General features: G+C 46.6%; 1 protein-coding gene and 1 long non-coding RNA gene across 17 annotated transcripts in view; both read left to right on the top strand.

The window, feature by feature from the left end:
* LOC118366590 (peripheral plasma membrane protein CASK-like) overlaps positions 1–18,124 on the top strand; it is a 268,680-nt gene extending 250,556 nt beyond the window's left edge. For 11 of the 15 annotated variants that reach the window (XM_052493082.1, XM_052493091.1, XM_052493087.1 and 8 more), the window contains 5 exons: positions 9,071–9,151; positions 9,253–9,333; positions 12,228–12,430; positions 13,130–13,213; positions 15,137–18,124. In XM_052493082.1, the coding sequence (XP_052349042.1) occupies positions 9,071–9,151; positions 9,253–9,333; positions 12,228–12,430; positions 13,130–13,213; positions 15,137–15,313 (626 nt within the window). In that variant the 3' untranslated portion in view covers positions 15,314–18,124. The remainder of the gene's footprint in view (positions 1–9,070; positions 9,152–9,252; positions 9,334–12,227; positions 12,431–13,129; positions 13,214–15,136) is intronic. The other 4 variants (XM_052493084.1, XM_052493089.1, XM_052493096.1 and 1 more) reach the window with 1 other exon arrangement.
* Positions 3,991–5,726, top strand: LOC127914994 (uncharacterized). Of its 2 annotated transcripts, XR_008089757.1 has the most exons (4): positions 3,991–4,385; positions 4,673–4,917; positions 5,204–5,285; positions 5,408–5,726. It is a non-coding gene; the product is annotated as an uncharacterized LOC127914994 (long non-coding RNA). The 2 variants fall into 2 exon arrangements; XR_008089756.1 differs by having other exon boundaries at positions 3,991–4,917.
* Positions 18,125–18,230: the final 106 nt, after the last annotated feature.

Genomic DNA, 18,230 nt, shown 5'->3' on the forward strand with positions numbered 1-18,230 from the left:
CAGGGAGACCTGGTAAGGGCAAGCTCAGATATGAGGGTGTGTGTGAGTGAGCAGTTATCAAATTGGTATGTACAGTGTGTGTGTGTGTGTGTGTGTGTGTGTGTGTGTGTGTGTGTGTGTGTGTGTGTGTGTGTGTGTGTATGTGTATGTGTATGTGTATGTGTGTGTGTGTGTGTGTGTGTGTGTGTGTGTGTATGATCTCTGGTGTCTGTGGTGTCTGGTCTCTGGTGTCTGTGGTCTGTGGTGTCTGGTGTCTGTGGTGTCTGGTGTCTGTGGTCTCTGGTGTCCGTGGTGTCTGGTCTCTGGTGTCTGTGGTGTCTGGTGTCTCTGGTGTCGGTGGTGTCTGGTGTCTGTGATGTCTGGTGTCTGTGATCTCTGGTCTCTGTGATCTCTGGTCTCTGTGGTCTCTGGTGTCGGTGATGTCTGGTGTCTGTGATGTCTGGTGTCTGTGATGTCTGGTGTCTGTGGTCTCTGGTGTCTGTGGTCTCTGGTGTCTGTGGTCTCTGGTGTCTGTGGTGTCTGTGGTCTCTGGTGTCTGTGGTGTCTGGTGTCTGTGGTGTCTGGTGTCTGTGGTCTCTGGTGTCGGTGGTGTCTGGTGTCTGTGATGTCTGGTGTCTGTGATCTCTGGTCTCTGTGATCTCTGGAGACCAGGCCAGGGTCAATGTGCAGGACAAACTGACACTGCCATGTGCGTCTATGGAGCAGCTCAAATGACAACAGTAACCAGTAACAGCAGAGCATCACTGACCAGAGATCAGCTGTCAGCCTCTCCACCAGTCCTGTTCACTGAGAAGCCTGGAGAGGAGAGAGGGTATTATATATATTTTGTTGTTGGGAGAATTCATTTTTTTGTCCCCTCCCAGTTAATTGTGTAAAGATGTTTTCACATGTCAGCCTACATCTGCCCTGAGCTGTTCCCAAGGAATTATGGGAGTTGAGCTGGGTATCGGGCACAGCTGGGTGTATGAGGAGCAGGTTGGCATTTAAAGAGATGACCCATGTACTGGAAGCAGCTCTGCAGAGTGTTCACTAGTTAGCATAGCCACAAAGTCATCAAATCTGATTTTAAACCTAACCATGCTGCTAGCCCTAATGCCAAACCCTGGGCAAGACTGATGACATTAAATCAACGTGCGTATGAGGAGGGGGAGCAGGGACAGGGAGGGGGAGCAGGGACAGGGAGGGGGAGCAGGGACAGGGAGGGGGAGCTAAAGTAGTAGAGGAGAGAATGAGAGGTGATGTAGGGGATAGCTGGCAGCATGTGAGAGAATGAGAGGTGATGTGGGGGATAGCTGGCAGCATGTGAGAGAATGAGAGGTGATGTAGGGGATAGCTGGCAGCATGTGAGAGAATGAGAGGTGATGTAGGGGATAGCTGGCAGCATGTGAGAGAATGAGAGGTGATGTAGGGGATAGCTGGCAGCATGTGAGAGAATGAGAGGTGATGTAGGGGATAGCTGGCAGCATGTGAGAGAATGAGAGGTGATGTAGGGGATAGCTGGCAGCATGTGAGAGAATGAGAGGTGATGTGGGGGATAGCTGGCAGCATGTGAGAGAATGAGAGGTGATGTAGGGGATAGCTGGCAGCATGTGAGAGAATGAGAGGTGATGTGGGGGATAGCTGGCAGCATGTGAGAGAATGAGAGGTGATGTAGGGGATAGCTGGCAGCATGTGAGAGAATGAGAGGTGATGTAGGGGATAGCTGGCAGCATGTGAGAGAATGAGAGGTGATGTAGGGGATAGCTGGCAGCATGTGAGAGAATGAGAGGTGATGTAGGGGATAGCTGGCAGCATGTGAGAGAATGAGAGGTGATGTGGGGGATAGCTGGCAGCATGTGAGAGAATGAGAGGTGATGTAGGGGATAGCTGGCAGCATGTGAGAGAATGAGAGGTGATGTAGGGGATAGCTGGCAGCATGTGAGAGAATGAGAGGTGATGTGGGGGATAGCTGGCAGCATGTGAGAGAATGAGAGGTGATGTAGGGGATAGCTGGCAGCATGTGAGAGAATGAGAGGTGATGTAGGGGATAGCTGGCAGCATGTGAGAGAATGAGAGGTGATGTGGGGGATAGCTGGCAGCATGTGAGAGAATGAGAGGTGATGTGGGGGATAGCTGGCAGCATGTGAGAGAATGAGAGGTGATGTAGGGGATAGCTGGCAGCATGTGAGAGAATGAGAGGTGATGTGGGGGATAGCTGGCAGCATGTGAGAGAATGAGAGGTGATGTAGGGGATAGCTGGCAGCATGTGAGAGAATGAGAGGTGATGTAGGGGATAGCTGGCAGCATGTGAGAGAATGAGAGGTGATGTAGGGGATAGCTGGCAGCATGTGAGAGAATGAGAGGTGATGTGGGGATAGCTGGCAGCATGTGAGAGAATGAGAGGTGATGTGGGGTATAGCTGGCAGCATGTGAGAGAATGAGAGGTGATGTAGGGGATAGCTGGCAGCATGTGAGAGAATGAGAGGTGATGTAGGGGATAGCTGGCAGCATGTGAGAGAATGAGAGGTGATGTGTGGGGATAGCTGGCAGTGTGTGTGTGTGTGTGTGAATGTGTGTGTGTGTGTGTGTGTGTGTGTGTGTGTGTGTGTGTGTGTGTGTGTGTGTGTGTGTGTGTGTGTGTGTGTGTGTGTGTGTGTGTGTGTGTGTGTGTGTGTGTGTGTGTGTGTGTGTGTTTGTGTGTGTGTCTATGATCTCTGGTGTCTGTGGTGTCTGGTCTCTGGTGTCTGTGGTCTCTGGTGTCTGTGGTGTCTGTGGTCTCTGGTGTCTGTGGTCTCTGGTGTCCGTGGTGTCTGTGGTCTCTGGTGTCTGTGGTGTCTGGTGTCTGTGGTGTCTGGTGTCTGTGGTCTCTGGTGTCGGTGGTGTCTGGTGTCTGTGATGTCTGGTGTCTGTGATCTCTGGTCTCTGTGATCTCTGGTCTCTGTGGTCTCTGGTGTCGGTGATGTCTGGTGTCTGTGATGTCTGGTGTCTGTGGTGTCTGGTGTCTGTGGTCTCTGGTGTCGGTGGTGTCTGGTGTCTGTGATGTCTGGTGTCTGTGATCTCTGGTCTCTGTGATCTCTGGAGACCAGGCCATGGTCAATGTGCAGGACAAACTGACACTGCCATGTGCGTCTATGGAGCAGCTCAAATGACAACAGTAACCAGTAACAGCAGAGCATCACTGACCAGAGATCAGCTGTCAGCCTCTCCATCAGTCCTGTTCACTGAGAAGCCTGGAGAGGAGAGAGGGTATTATATATATGTTGTTGTTGGGAGAATTCATTTTTTTGTCCCCTCCCAGTTAATTGTGTAAAGATGTTTTCACATGTCAGCCTACATCTGCCGTGAGCTGTTCCCAAGGAATTATGGGAGTTGAGCTGGGTATCGGGCACAGCTGGGTGTATGTATGCAGGTTGGCATTTAAAGAGATGACCCATGTACTGGAAGCAGCTCTGCAGAGTGTTCACTAGTTAGCATAGCCACAAAGTCATCAAATCTGATTTTAAACCTAACCATGCTGCTAGCCCTAATGCCAAACCCTGGGCAAGACTGATGACATTAAATCAACGTGCGTATGAGGAGGGGGAGCAGGGACAGGGAGGGGGAGCAGGGACAGGGAGGGGGAGCAGGGACAGGGAGGGGGAGCTAAAGTAGTAGAGGAGAGAATGAGAGGTGATGTGGGGGATAGCTGGCAGCATGTGAGAGAATGAGAGGTGATGTGGGGGATAGCTGGCAGCATGTGAGAGAATGAGAGGTGATGTGGGGGATAGCTGGCAGCATGTGAGAGAATGAGAGGTGATGTGGGGGATAGCTGGCAGCATGTGAGAGAATGAGAGGTGATGTAGGGGATAGCTGGCAGCATGTGAGAGAATGAGAGGTGATGTAGGGGATAGCTGGCAGCATGTGAGAGAATGAGAGGTGATGTAGGGGATAGCTGGCAGCATGTGAGAGAATGAGAGGTGATGTGGGGGATAGCTGGCAGCATGTGAGAGAATGAGAGGTGATGTAGGGATAGCTGGCAGCATGTGAGAGAATGAGAGGTGATGTAGGGGATAGCTGGCAGCATGTGAGAGAATGAGAGGTGATGTAGGGGATAGCTGGCAGCATGTGAGAGAATGAGAGGTGATGTAGGGGATAGCTGGCAGCATGTGAGAGAATGAGAGGTGATGTGGGGGATAGCTGGCAGCATGTGAGAGAATGAGAGGTGATGTAGGGGATAGCTGGCAGCATGTGAGAGAATGAGAGGTGATGTGGTGGATAGCTGGCAGCATGTGAGAGAATGAGAGGTGATGTGGGGGATAGCTGGCAGCATGTGAGAGAATGAGAGGTGATGTGGGGGATAGCTGGCAGCATGTGAGAGAATGAGAGGTGATGTGGTGAATAGCTGGCAGCATGTGAGAGAATGAGAGGTGATGTAGGGGATAGCTGGCAGCATGTGAGAGAATGAGAGGTGATGTAGGGGAAAGCTGGCAGCATGTGAGAGAATGAGAGGTGATGTAGGGGATAGCTGGCAGCATGTGAGAGAATGAGAGGTGATGTAGGGGATAGCTGGCAGCATGTGAGAGAATGAGAGGTGATGTAGGGGATAGCTGGCAGCATGTGAGAGAATGAGAGGTGATGTAGGGGATAGCTGGCAGCATGTGAGAGAATGAGAGGTGATGTAGGGGATAGCTGGCAGCATGTGAGAGAATGAGAGGTGATGTAGGGGATAGCTGGCAGCATGTGAGAGAATGAGAGGTGATGTGGGGGATAGCTGGCAGCATGTGAGAGAATGAGAGGTGATGTGGGGATAGCTGGCAGCATGTGAGAGAATGAGAGGTGATGTGGGGGATAGCTGGCAGCATGTGAGAGAATGAGAGGTGATGTAGGGGATAGCTGGCAGCATGTGAGAGAATGAGAGGTGATGTAGGGGATAGCTGGCAGCATGTGAGAGAATGAGAGGTGATGTGGGGGATAGCTGGCAGCATGTGAGAGAATGAAAGGTGATGTGGGGATAGCTGGCAGCATGTGAGAGAATGAGAGGTGATGTGGGGGATAGCTGGCAGCATGTGAGAGAATGAGAGGTGATGTAGGGGATAGCTGGCAGCATGTGAGAGAATGAGAGGTGATGTAGGGGATAGCTGGCAGCATGTGAGAGAATGAGAGGTAATGTAGGGGATAGCTGGCAGCATGTGAGAGAATGAAAGGTGATGTGGGGGATAGCTGGCAGCATGTGAGAGAATGAGAGGTGATGTGGGGGATAGCTGGCAGCATGTGAGAGAATGAGAGGTGATGTAGGGGATAGCTGGCAGCATGTGAGAGAATGAGAGGTGATGTAGGGGATAGCTGGCAGCATGTGAGAGAATGAAAGGTGATGTGGGGATAGCTGGCAGCATGTGAGAGAATGAGAGGTGATGTGGGGGATAGCTGGCAGCATGTGAGAGAATGAGAGGTGATGTAGGGGATAGCTGGCAGCATGTGAGAGAATGAGAGGTGATGTAGGGGATAGCTGGCAGCATGTGAGAGAATGAGAGGTGATGTAGGGGATAGCTGGCAGCATGTGAGAGAATGAGAGGTGATGTGGGGGATAGCTGGCAGCATGTGAGAGAATGAGAGGTGATGTGGGGGATAGCTGGCAGCATGTGAGAGAATGAGAGGTGATGTAGGGGATAGCTGGCAGCATGTGAGAGAATGAGAGGTGATGTAGGGGATAGCTGGCAGCATGTGAGAGAATGAGAGGTGATGTAGGGGATAGCTGGCAGCATGTGAGAGAATGAAAGGTGATGTGGGGGATAGCTGGCAGCATGTGAGAGAATGAGAGGTGATGTGGGGATAGCTGGCAGCATGTGAGAGAATGAGAGGTGATGTAGGGGATAGCTGGCAGCATGTGAGAGAATGAGAGGTAATGTAGGGGATAGCTGGCAGCATGTGAGAGAATGATAGGTGATGTGGGGGATAGCTGGCAGCATGTGAGAGAATGAGAGGTGATGTAGGGGATAGCTGGCAGCATGTGAGAGAATGAGAGGTGATGTGGGGGATAGCTGGCAGCATGTGAGAGAATGAGAGGTGATGTAGGGGATAGCTGGCAGCATGTGAGAGAATGAGAGGTAATGTAGGGGATAGCTGGCAGCATGTGAGAGAATGAGAGGTAATGTAGGGGATAGCTGGCAGCATGTGAGAGAATGATAGGTGATGTGGGGGATAGCTGGCAGCATGTGAGAGAATGAGAGGTGATGTAGGGGATAGCTGGCAGCATGTGAGAGAATGAGAGGTGATGTGGGGGATAGCTGGCAGCATGTGAGAGAATGAGAGGTGATGTAGGGGATAGCTGGCAGCATGTGAGAGAATGAGAGGTGATGTGGGGGATAGCTGGCAGCATGTGAGAGAATGAGAGGTGATGTGGGGGATAGCTGGCAGCATGTGAGAGAATGAGAGTTGATGTAGGGGATAGCTGGCAGCATGTGAGAGAATGAGAGTTGATGTGGGGGATAGCTGGCAGCATGTGAGAGAATGAGAGGTGATGTAGGGGATAGCTGGCAGCATGTTCGCAGTATGAGGCCTATGATTAGGTCCCATTTTAACTCTATAAAGATGAATCATTAGAAGAAGTTGCCCTTTAGACACATACAGTATCTAAGGTCAGGTCAGTATACCCTGCCCAAATCCTGATCTTAAAATACAAAAACTGGCCTTAGATCAGTGTCTGGGAGCAACTTCATCCTACTCCGTTTGGTTAGTAATATAAAGCAGTGCATCAGAGCTTTGCTGCTTCAGAGTTGTATTGTTGTATTGCTGTATCTATGGTAACTTCTATATTGTTGTGTAACTGAACCCCTGTCCATCTCTCATGCTGTCCCCCTCCAAACGGCCTCTCTGCATGTAAGTAACAACCAGTGACAGTTGCTGGCTAGCTAACGCCTCTTTTGTCTCTCTCTCACTCTCTCTCCTACTCTTTCTCTCTCTCTCTCTCTCTCTCTCCTACTCTTTCTCTCTCTCTCTCTCTCTCTCTCTCTCTCTCTCTCTCTCTCTCTCTCTCTCTCTCTCTCCTTCTCTCTCTCTCTCTCTCTCTCTCTCTCTCTCTCTCTCTCTCTCTCTATGTCTCTCTCTCTATGTCTCTCTCTCTATGTCTCTGTATCTATGTCTCTGTATCTATGTCTCTCTCTCTATGTCTCTCTCTCTATGTCTCTCTCTCTATGTCTCTGTATCTATGTCTCTGTCTCTCAGTCTGTCTCATTCTGCCTCTCATCAATTGTTTTATTTGCGTTATAATGAACCTTTCAGTTGACCAGCTGTCACTCCTAACTAGTGCTGAGCGATTTACTGAAATTGTGTGACGTTGGTTCAATTATTTGAATTGCATTTTGTTCGTTTTTTTTCTGTGAGCTCAGTCAACACATTGCACAGTTTCCCTAGAGTTAAATCAGATTCAGCCTGAACTGTGCACTGTAGTAGGGAGTTGTAGTTTCCAACAGGCCAATATTCAATATAGTTTATGTAATATACACAACAACTGAAATACTGAGTTAAAGTAATGTGAATAAATGATGGTTAATAAATCATAGACAGTAATGGACAGTCACTACCATCATGGGACTTGTATTAATTGTTTACTGTGTTGTTACAGCATCCAACCCCCAAAAATCGAAACCGAAATTGAAAACCGGGATTATGTTTGAACAATCAAACCCGAAAACGAACTGACCTCAAAAAAGCACTAATTGCTCAGCACTACTCCCAACGTTTCCATTTTGTTCCTGTTGCACCTGCTCAGAGCAACAGAGATCCAGCACAAAACAGATAGAACGTAGCTTTGCAGTTTGTCTGTGTATTTGCATGTGTGTGTTTTTTGGTTTTCCTCCTCACCCATGTATTTAGTTTATTTTGGTGTTGTGTGTTTCAGATGTAGTTAGTTGAATTTTAACATTATACATATATTCCTCTGGGAAAGATTCCCCATTTGATATCCCTGAGCGTCATTCTCAGAATGGGACACATAAGGTTAAAGGTCGGCACAAGTTCAAGGACACATGCCAGCCAATGAGAGAACAGAGCCGAGAGAGAGAGAGAGAGAGAGAGAGAGAGCTTCTATTCCAGACAGAGTACTGTACATGGCGTACTGAGTGTTGTATTTCCCCTGTCAGACACAGCTGTTAGGTTCAGTAGAGGTGTAATGTATGCTGGGTAAGAACATATGCTCTTTGCTGTATGCTGTACAGACACCCAGGAGTGTCGCGTCCTGTGTTCTCTCATTCAGCTCTTCTGTCCATCCATCGTTTTATATATCAATAAATACAAACGTAAAACACATACATTGTGGTATCACTTTTTAAATGTAGATGTTCCACAGGTGCACATTATAGGCTTGTATGTGACTTGTATGCATGGAGGCCTGGAGACGCTAATCTGGTTTATGTTAATTAATTGTCAATTATCCTGAGACCGGCAGTGTCTATAATGACAATAACCGGGTGACAGAATGTCATGATCGTCACAGAGGTCACATCAGACCAGAAGGAAAACACAATATTCTCCATCGTTGTCCCGTCATGTGTGAACAGTCTTACACAAATCTCTCTTCTTCATCTCATTGGATTAGGGCTTTAGACTGGGTTATAATAAATCACTCCTCTGATTTAGCTATTTGACTTAATGATGTCACGTTTAAGGACATACAGGGCATTGTACTTATAAGACTCCAAGGGAGAAGATCAAGCTCTATCTCTCCTTGTAACATCATAGATCATTCCCTAATTGTGAATTATCTCCCGACTGTCACTAATTGTCAATAACTGTCACTAATTGTCAATAACTGTCACTAATTGTCACAGACAAAATGTCTACCTCTTCATCTCATGGCTAGCCTGGGTGCTTGTCTGTTTCTGTTTCAGCAACCTTGTCCTTCTCAGTCCTAGTGTTGTTGTATGTTGAAACACTCAAGTCCCCAGGCTATGTTCATTGTCTCCATGCCCAACTAACTGTCCCAGGCATTCTCTCACCTTAATGTTAGGGTCCTGTGTTGTCCCCGTGTAAGATGCCCTTCTCTGGGTGTCCGTCTTTACCTCTCTTTCATAGTGTCTCACTTTCCCTCTCTCTTCCCTTGCCTCCCTTTCTCCAGTATTCGACCAATTAGATCTTGTCACGTATGAAGAGGTAGTGAAACTGCCTGCGTTCAAGAGGAAAACACTAGTCTTGTTAGGTAAGTAGAAATATCATCTGGCATTATAAAGGATAATGCTGTATTGGCTAAGGGTACTAGGTGGTGTTCTCAGTTCTGACTGAGGGCTCTCTCTTCTACAGGGGCCCATGGAGTGGGCAGAAGACACATCAAGAACACACTAATCACAAAACACCCCAACAGATTTGCCTACCCAATCCCACGTAAGACACACACACACACACACACACACACACACACACACACACACACACACACACACACACACACACACACACACACACACACACACACACACACAGAGATTCATATACCCCATTTCACAGACAATAAATCAATTCAAATCTAAATTGATTTGTTACATGCGCCGAATACAACAAGTTTAGACCTTAACAGTGAAGTTCTTACTTACAAGCCTTTTACCAATAGTGCAGTTCAAGAAGAGTTTAGAAAATATTTACCAAATAAACAAAAGTTACAAATAATATAAAAGTAAAACAACAAAATAACAATAACGAGGCTTTATACAGAGGGTACTGGTACCAAGTCAGTGTGTGGAGGTACAGGTTAGTTGAGGTAATGTGTACATGTAATTAGGGGTGTAGGGACTATGCATAGATAGTAAACAGCGAGTAGCAGCAGTGTACAAAACAAATGGAGGGGGGCGTGTCAATGTAAATCGTCAGGTGGCCATTTGATTAATTGTTCAGCAGTCTTTTGGTTTTGGGGTAGAAGCTGTTAAGGAGCCTTTTGGTCCTAGACTTGGTACTCTGGTACCGCTTGCCATGCGGTAGCAGAGAAAACAGTCTATGACTTTGGTGACTGGAGTCTCTGACAATTTTATGGACTTTCCACTGATACATCCTATTATATAGGCAGTAAGCTTGGCCCCAGAGATGTACTGGGCTGTACGCACGACCTTCTGTAGCACCTTACGGTCAGCTGCCGAGCAGTTGCCATACCAGGCAGTGATGCAACCGTTCAGAATGTTCTCGATGGTGCAGCTGTAAAACCTTTTGAGGATCTGAGGGGAAAAGGTTTTGTCGTTCCCTCTTCACGAATGTCTTGGTGTGTTTGGATGATGATAGTCTGTTGGCGTTGTGGACACCAAGGAACTTGAAACTTTCGATCCGCTCCACTACAGCCCCGTCGATGTTAATGGGGGACTGTTCAACCCACCTTTTCCTGCAGTCCACGATCAGCTCCTTTGTCTTGCTCACATTGAGGGAGATGTTGTTGTCCTGGCACCACGCTGCCAGTTCTCTGCCCTCCTCCCTATAGGCTGCCTCATCATTGTCGGTGATCAGACCTACCACTGTTGTGTCGTCAGCAAACTTAATGATGGTGTTGGAGCCGTGTTTGGCCACGCAGTCGTGGGTGAACAGGGAGTACAGGATGGGACTAAATACACACCCCTGAGAGGCCCCAGTGTTGAGAATCAGTGTTGCAGACGTGTTGTTGCCAACCCTTACCACCTGGGGGCAGCCCGTTAGGAAGTCCAGGATCCAGTTTGCAGAGGGAGGTATTTAGTCCCAGGGTCCTTATCTTAGTGATGAGCTTCGTGGGCACTATGGTGTTGAACGCTGACCTGTAATCAATGAACATCATTCTCACATAGGTGTTCCTGTTGTCCAGGTGTGAAAGGGCGGTGTGGAGTGCGATTGAGATTGCGTCATCTGTGGATCTGTTGGGGCGGTGTGCAAATTGGAGTGGGTCTAGGGTATCCGGGAGGATGTTGTTGATGTGAGCCATGACCAGCCTATCATGCTTTGAGTACATGTCCTGGTAATCTGTCTGGCCCCGCGACTTTGTGGATGTTGACCTGTTTAAAGGTCTTTCTCACATCGGCTACCGAGACCGTTATCACACAGTCATCCAGAACAGCTGGTGCTCTCGTGCATGCTTCAGTGTTGCTTGCCTCAAAGCGAGCATAAAAGGTATTTAGCTCGTCTGGTAGGCTCGGCGTCACTGGGCAGCTCGCATCTTCCCTTTGTAGTCCGTAATAGTTTTCAAGCCCTGAAACATCCAATGAGCATCAGAGCCGGTGTAGTAGGATTCAACCTTAATCCTGTATTGGTGATTTGCTTGTTTGATGGTTCTTTTGGGGGCATAGCAGGATTTCTTCTAAGTGTCCGCTTAGTGTTCCGCTCCTTGAAATCGGTTGCTCTAGTCTTTAGCTCAATGCGGATGTTGCCTGACAACGTTGTTGATGCGCTTATTGATGAAGCCGATGACTGAGGCAGTATACTCCTCAATGCCATTGAATGAATACCCGGAACATAGTCCAGTCTGTGCTAGAAAAACAGTCCTGTAGCGTAGCATTCGCATCATCTGACCACTTCCATATTGAGTGTGTCATTGATACTTCCTGCTTTAATTATTGCTTGTAAGCAGGAATCAGGAGGATAGAATTGTGGTCAGATTTGCCAAATGGAGGGCGGGGGAGAGTTTTGTATGCATCTCTGTGTGTGGAGTAAAGGTGGTCTAAGTTTGCCTGCATTAAAGTCCCCAGCCACTAGGAGCGCCGCTTCTGGATGAGCATTTTCTTGTTTGCTTATGGCCTTATAGAGTTGTTTGAGTGTGGTCTTAGTGCCAGCAGAAGTCTGTGGTGGTAAATAGACGGCTACGAATAATATAGATGAGAACTCTCTTGGTAGATAGTGTGGTCTACAGCTTATCATAAGGTACTCTACCTCAGGTGAACAATACCTAGAGATTTCTTTAATATTAGGCATCGCACACCAGCTGTTATTGACAAAAAGACACACACACCCACCCCTCGTCTTACCAGATGTAGCTTCTTCTCTGTTCTGCCAGTGCATGGAAAGTCCCGCCATCTCTATATTATCCGTATCCGCGTTGTTCAGCCACGAATCGGTGAAACATATGATTTTACCATTTTTAACAAAATAGCACAGTTGGTTAGGAGCATGTAAAACATCATCCTCTCCGGCGCCGTCTTAACATAAACATACTACACACTGACTGATTCACTCACTCACTTTGACCATCCGTTGTGGTTATCGTTCTTACTTAACCCCCTCCCCGACCCCCTCCTCCTCTCTTTCATCTCATCCTTACACCCTCCCTCCCCCAGATACAACCAGACTTCCTAAGAAGGACGAGGAAAACGGGAAGAACTACTACTTTGTGTCACATGACCAGATGATGCAGGACATCAGTAACAATGACTACCTGGAGTACGGTAGTCATGAGGACGCCATGTACGGCACGCGGCTAGAGACCCTCCGCCAGATCCACGAGCAGGGACTCATCTCCATACTGGACGTAGAGCCACAGGTGTGTGTGTGTGTGTGTGTGTGTGTGTGTGTGTGTGTGTGTGTGTGTGTGTGTGTGTGTGTGTGTGTGTGTGTGTGTGTGTGTGTGTGTGTGTGTGTGTGTGTGTGTGTGTGTGTGTGTGTGTGTGTGTGTCTTTATGGGGTGTGTGTGTGTTTGCGTGAACCATAGAGATAGTTAGAGGACACAACCTTGTATCTGTTTCATTATGGCGTCTGTGAGAGAATGGGCAGCGCAATTGAAGTCTTCTCCAATTTGAAGTAGTCTATTTTCTTCTTCTACTACTTCTATGAGTTGGTTAACAAACCGAAAGGGGGCATACTGCCACCTAGAGTGTGTTGTTTGAACAGGTGTAAATCCAAGGTTGGCAATTCACTGCCACCTTCAGTTATGGGATGTTGTCTCACCAGTGTAATTCATTGGCTGATCCTTCCTGATAACCTGGATGGATTATGTGATCCTTCCTTAACCCATAGGAAGTCCCACCTAGTTGACTACTTCAAAATGGTGAACATCCTCAATGGCACTGGCCATACGAAATGGGCTTCTGGGCACTGGAGTCCTCTATCTCTACAGTGTGAACTAAACATTCCACATAATCTAGGTGTTTTGTCATGTGTGCTTGTGAAAGCCGAGGGTCTTCTCAGGCAGGTCTTGTCACATACAAACAGCCCAGCTGACCTGTAACCAATTCTCCATTAGGCCCTGAAGGTCCTGCGGACAGCGGAGTTTGCTCCTTACGTTGTTTTCATTGCTGCACCAACCATTACCCCTGGCATCAATGAGGTAACACACACACACACACACACACACACACACACACACACACACACACACACACACACACACACACACACACACACACACACACACACACACACACACACACACAGTCAACTGGGGACACTGCAGCTATAAACTGGGGACACTGCAGCTATAAACTGGGGACACTGCAGCTATAAACTGGGGACACTGCAGCTATAAACTGGGGACACTACAGCTATAAACTGGGGACACTACAGCTATAAACTGGGGACACTGCAGCTATAAACTGGGGACACTGCAGCTATAAACTGGGGACACTGCAGCTATAAACTGGGGACACTGCAGCTATAAACTGGGGACACTGCAGCTATAAACTGGGGACACTACAGCTATAAACTGGGGACACTGCAGCTATAAACTGGGGACACTGCAGCTATAAACTGGGGACACTGCAGCTATAAACTGGGGACACTGCAGCTATAAACTGGGGACACTGCAGCTATAAACTGGGGACACTGCAGCTATAAACTGGGGACACTGCAGCTATAAACTGGGGACACTACAGCTATAAACTGGGGACACTGCAGCTATAAACTGGGGACACTGCAGCTATAAACTGGGGACACTACAGCTATAAACTGGGGACACTGCAGCTATAAACTGGGGACACTACAGCTATAAACTGGGGACACTGCAGCTATAAACTGGGGACACTGCAGCTATAAACTGGGGACACTGCAGCTATAGAGCCACACAGTGGAGGTGTCATAATACCTATAAAACCTTGCGCTCAAACAGGGAAACGGTTCCAATCATTTTCCCACCATTCATTTTTCCCATAGGGGATTTTAGAAACACTTAATATAAGGGCTGTGTTTTGTGTAGATTTACTCTGGTGTGACGTTTTGATAACCATGTCAATCTCTCTCAGACAAGGTGACTTTTATCAATATATTCAGCTCTATTTACTATCAGATTCGAAAATGCTCATTAGCATCAAAGTAGACATCATGCAAAACTGTAAATCCCTGCAAGCTCCTGCATGTCATCTCTAGCTGAAACCTTTGCTAACAGGTATTGTGTCCATTTAAAACTTGCACAAGACAGTTCACAGAATTGTCCATTTAAAGAAATGTAGCCTATTTATTCATTACTACGTTTAGTTAACATTAGATAGTTAATCCAGATATTTTGACCTTTGCCTCGATTCGGCAGTTTCGTCCAGATCATTATGGCTTTTGTAGTTCTTTACGATAGCCATGTTTTTGGGGGATAAATACAGGCATATATATTAATAAAAGTCCCCTTGACCTAAAGAGATTTACACGGTTATCAAAATGTCACAACAGGGTAAGCCTACACTAAACACAGCCCTTTATTTTAAGTGTTTATAAAATCCCCTATGGGAAAAATGAAAGGTGGAAAAACAACTGGAACCATTTCCCTGTTTGACCTCTAGGTTTTCTGGGTATCATGACTCTCTTGGCACTCTTCTTTTTTTCTGCACTCCGACATTTTCTTTTTCTTCTCTCATCGCTTTCTTCACTGGTTTATTTTGCATGCAGTCTTTGTGAGCTTCTATTTTTCCGTTTCTCTTGCGTTCGGTTGACTGGCTCTCAGCTCCCCAGGTGGTGCAGGAGGCTGCCAGTAAGTATGAGTAGAGAAAACGCTGGCCATAGTCAGTAGTGGTCTATTGTGTGGTAGTATTACCTCAGTAAACCAGCTCAATTCTCTCCTCCAGTCTCCTCTCACTGAGGACACAAGGGCCAGGCCTACCGAAGCACTGTCCTGAATCCCTACTCATCCACTCTACACACTCACTCTTTCTCTGTCAGTTTCATTTAAAACTGCTTTATTGGCATCACATCTCTGTCTGTGTCTTATTATGTCTCTCTCTCTCTCTCGTTCCCTCGCTCCTCCCCCCCTCTTTTTCTCTCTCTGTAGGACGAATCATTGCAGCATCTTCAGAAGGAGTCAGAGATTCTCCAGAAGACCTATGCCCATTACTTTGACCAGACCATAATCAACAACGAGATAGATGAGACCATCAGACACCTAGAGGAGGCTATAGACCTGGTCTGTACCAACGCACAGTGGATCCCTGTGTCCTGGGTCTACTGAGGAAAAAACACCAAGCCCTCCTCTCCTCTCCTCTGCTTTCTCCTCCTCTCCTCTCCTCTCCTCCTCTCCTCTCGTCCTCTCCTCTGCTTTCTCCTCCTCTCCTCTCCTCCTCTCCTCTCGTCCTCTCCTCTGCATTCTCCTCCTCTCCTCTCCTCCTCTCCTCTCGTCCTCTCCTCTGCTTTCTCCCCCTCCCCTCCCCTCTCTGTCGTACTGGACCTTTATGAACAACACCTCTCCCCTCCCCTCCCCATTGACTTCTCTTTAGCTCCCCCTCCCCTTCTCCCCCTCCTCAGCGATGCATCTCTGCGAAAACTCCATAGAGATAGAGGACTCCTCTTTATAGCTGTGCCATTATCGCATCTGTGACAGCATGGGCAGCACCACTGAAGAAACAACCCATAGGAATCTCCACCCAGCTGACTACTTTGACTACTTTAAAAGGACCGAAGCATGGTGGAAGCCCTTAGCTGCCCATGCTAATAGGACCTTTTGGTCACTTGAGGCCTCTATTATTCTCTATGAAAAACTCACATCATTCCTTCAGGAAAAGAAAAGCACCTCAACCAATCAGAAACCTCTGTGTACTGCACATGACCTTCAGCAGTCAATTGAAATCCTCCATCTACTGCATTATGACCTGCAGCAGCCGATGAGATTCTGCCCTTACAGACTACCTAGCCGTAGTGTTGTATAAACAAATAGATATAGTCATGTCTGTATTAGCTATGAGGCAACATTTTTGTAGAAGTTTGTTTTAAAGAGACAGTACTATATCTCCTCCCCTCGTAGTGCACTGCAGCCTTCTGCATCCTGTTACCGGCTGTGGCCCCATTACCCCATTTTTCATGGATGTTGAGGTTTTTTCTCCTCGATTACACCCACAGTGTCATTGCATTTCCGTACACCAGAAGTACATTCATTTCCAATGGTACGCTGCGTTTGCCTTGCAGCATTGTTTTTCAGAGGCAGTTGTAATGCGTTCTGTGTGGTAAAATACATTGGCTATATTGAACGTGTGCATGCTGGACGGCTTGACAAAAACGGTAGCAGAAGGTGAATGTTGAACTTTTTGTTGCACACATATCCAGATGACGCTGTGTATCATTTTGCGCAGTGATGCTGTCGGTGTGATCGATGTGTCAGCTGTCTCTGTGTTGCAGCTCTTTTCCTGCATATTCTCTTTCTCTCTCGCTGGACAGACTGAAGAAAACCACACAAACACTCCAGCCTCCGTTTATCTGGCTCTCAAACACCTCTGTATTGATCCTTTACTCCTCTCCTTTATTAGTAGTGCTGAGAGATTCATTTCGGGTGATGTAGGTTCAATAACTTGAATTCCATTTAGTTCATTTTTTTGTGTGAGCCCAAATACACTGTTTCTCTAGAGAGAAATCAAATAATTCACAAAATAAATCAACTCAAGAACTATGTGGGCCACTTGGCTGAAGGGAGTTGTAGCTTTCATTAAGCAAATATTATTTGAAGAACTAGTAAAAGGATTTTGTTAGACAGCTGTACAGCTAGCCTAGCTAAATAGGATGACTAAAGACAGAACAATATGAGGAGAACAGAGAAAACGTTATCTGGCTGACTGCTACGGCCTGAACAGCGATAAGATGACTTTGAGGAATGAAAAGTAACAACGTCATCAAATAAACACCAAGTAATATACACAACTGAAATATTGTATTACTTCAGAGTAATTTCCTATGTTCCTATCGATGTCTACTCAATGTGGACCTGACCGAGACAATGGAATATTTGGAATGTTTTCGCAATAAGAATGTTCACAATTTTGGGCTTTGGAATTTCCATTCAAATGAAGAAAAAAAATTGTCATTATTTCAGAATGCATTTCAAATCAAATAATAATAATTCAAACCAAAATCGAAAAATGTGATTATTTTTTAAGAATCAAACCAAAACCGACCCGACCTAGAAAAGCACTAATCCCTCAGCTCTATGTATTAGCCTTTATTCTGAACTTTCTCTAAGCTCACTCTATCATTATTCACGTATTGTAGTTCAGTTTCATCTTGCTTCATTTTGACTGTACATGTTATCACCCCTCTCCACTGCAGACACACACTCACACCTCCACAAGATACTGTCTCTTCTAAACAAATACAGAAATGTTTTAGAGATTTGAATGAGGTCTCGTGCATGTTGGACATTCGCAAGCTACACGCCATCTGTCCGTCAAGGTCAGTCCATCAGTGTTCCCAGTGTCCTGCTGTAAAAAAAAGCACTCTCTACTGAAAACCAACATTCCACCAACATTCCACACGTCTGGAAGACTCCACTTGACCAAAGGAAGCAAGGGGAACAGGAAATAACCATCAAAAATAACCTTGAAGCCTATGCACATCCCTTGGCATTTCAGACGACATTTCTAAAACAACAGATTTTTCCAAATCGACCATGGTAGCGAGATCGATGTGTTTGTTAAAATAAAATTGTCCTGATTTGTTGTATAAGAAAATTAAGAGGAGGGGGTCAAATTACAACTGATTCCTGTTTTGCCATTTCAGAAATGTGTTGTCTGAGAGTACTAATGTTTTAATTCAGTTTAATCAACGATAGATTAACCCGGATTTGTATTCTGGATCAAAAAGGATGTGTACACACTGCATTCTGCAAGGTGAAGGCTTTGCAAAGGAACAGTAGGCAGTTTGTGTATATGAATAACTCTGTATATGAATGATGATGATGATATATGTATGACTGCCCCAGTGTAAAATAATCTACAATGATAAAGTTCTTCAATATGATTTAAAAATATATATATTTCCTTTTGTGTTGAAAATGTAACCTGTGCCTGTGTCTCTCTCTCTCTCACACACACACACGCACGCACGCACGCACGCACGCACACACACGCACGCACGCACGCACGCACGCACACGCACGCACGCAC

Source organism: Oncorhynchus keta, chromosome 34 (assembly GCF_023373465.1).
Source record: "Oncorhynchus keta strain PuntledgeMale-10-30-2019 chromosome 34, Oket_V2, whole genome shotgun sequence".
Classification (NCBI taxonomy): domain Eukaryota; kingdom Metazoa; phylum Chordata; class Actinopteri; order Salmoniformes; family Salmonidae; genus Oncorhynchus; species Oncorhynchus keta.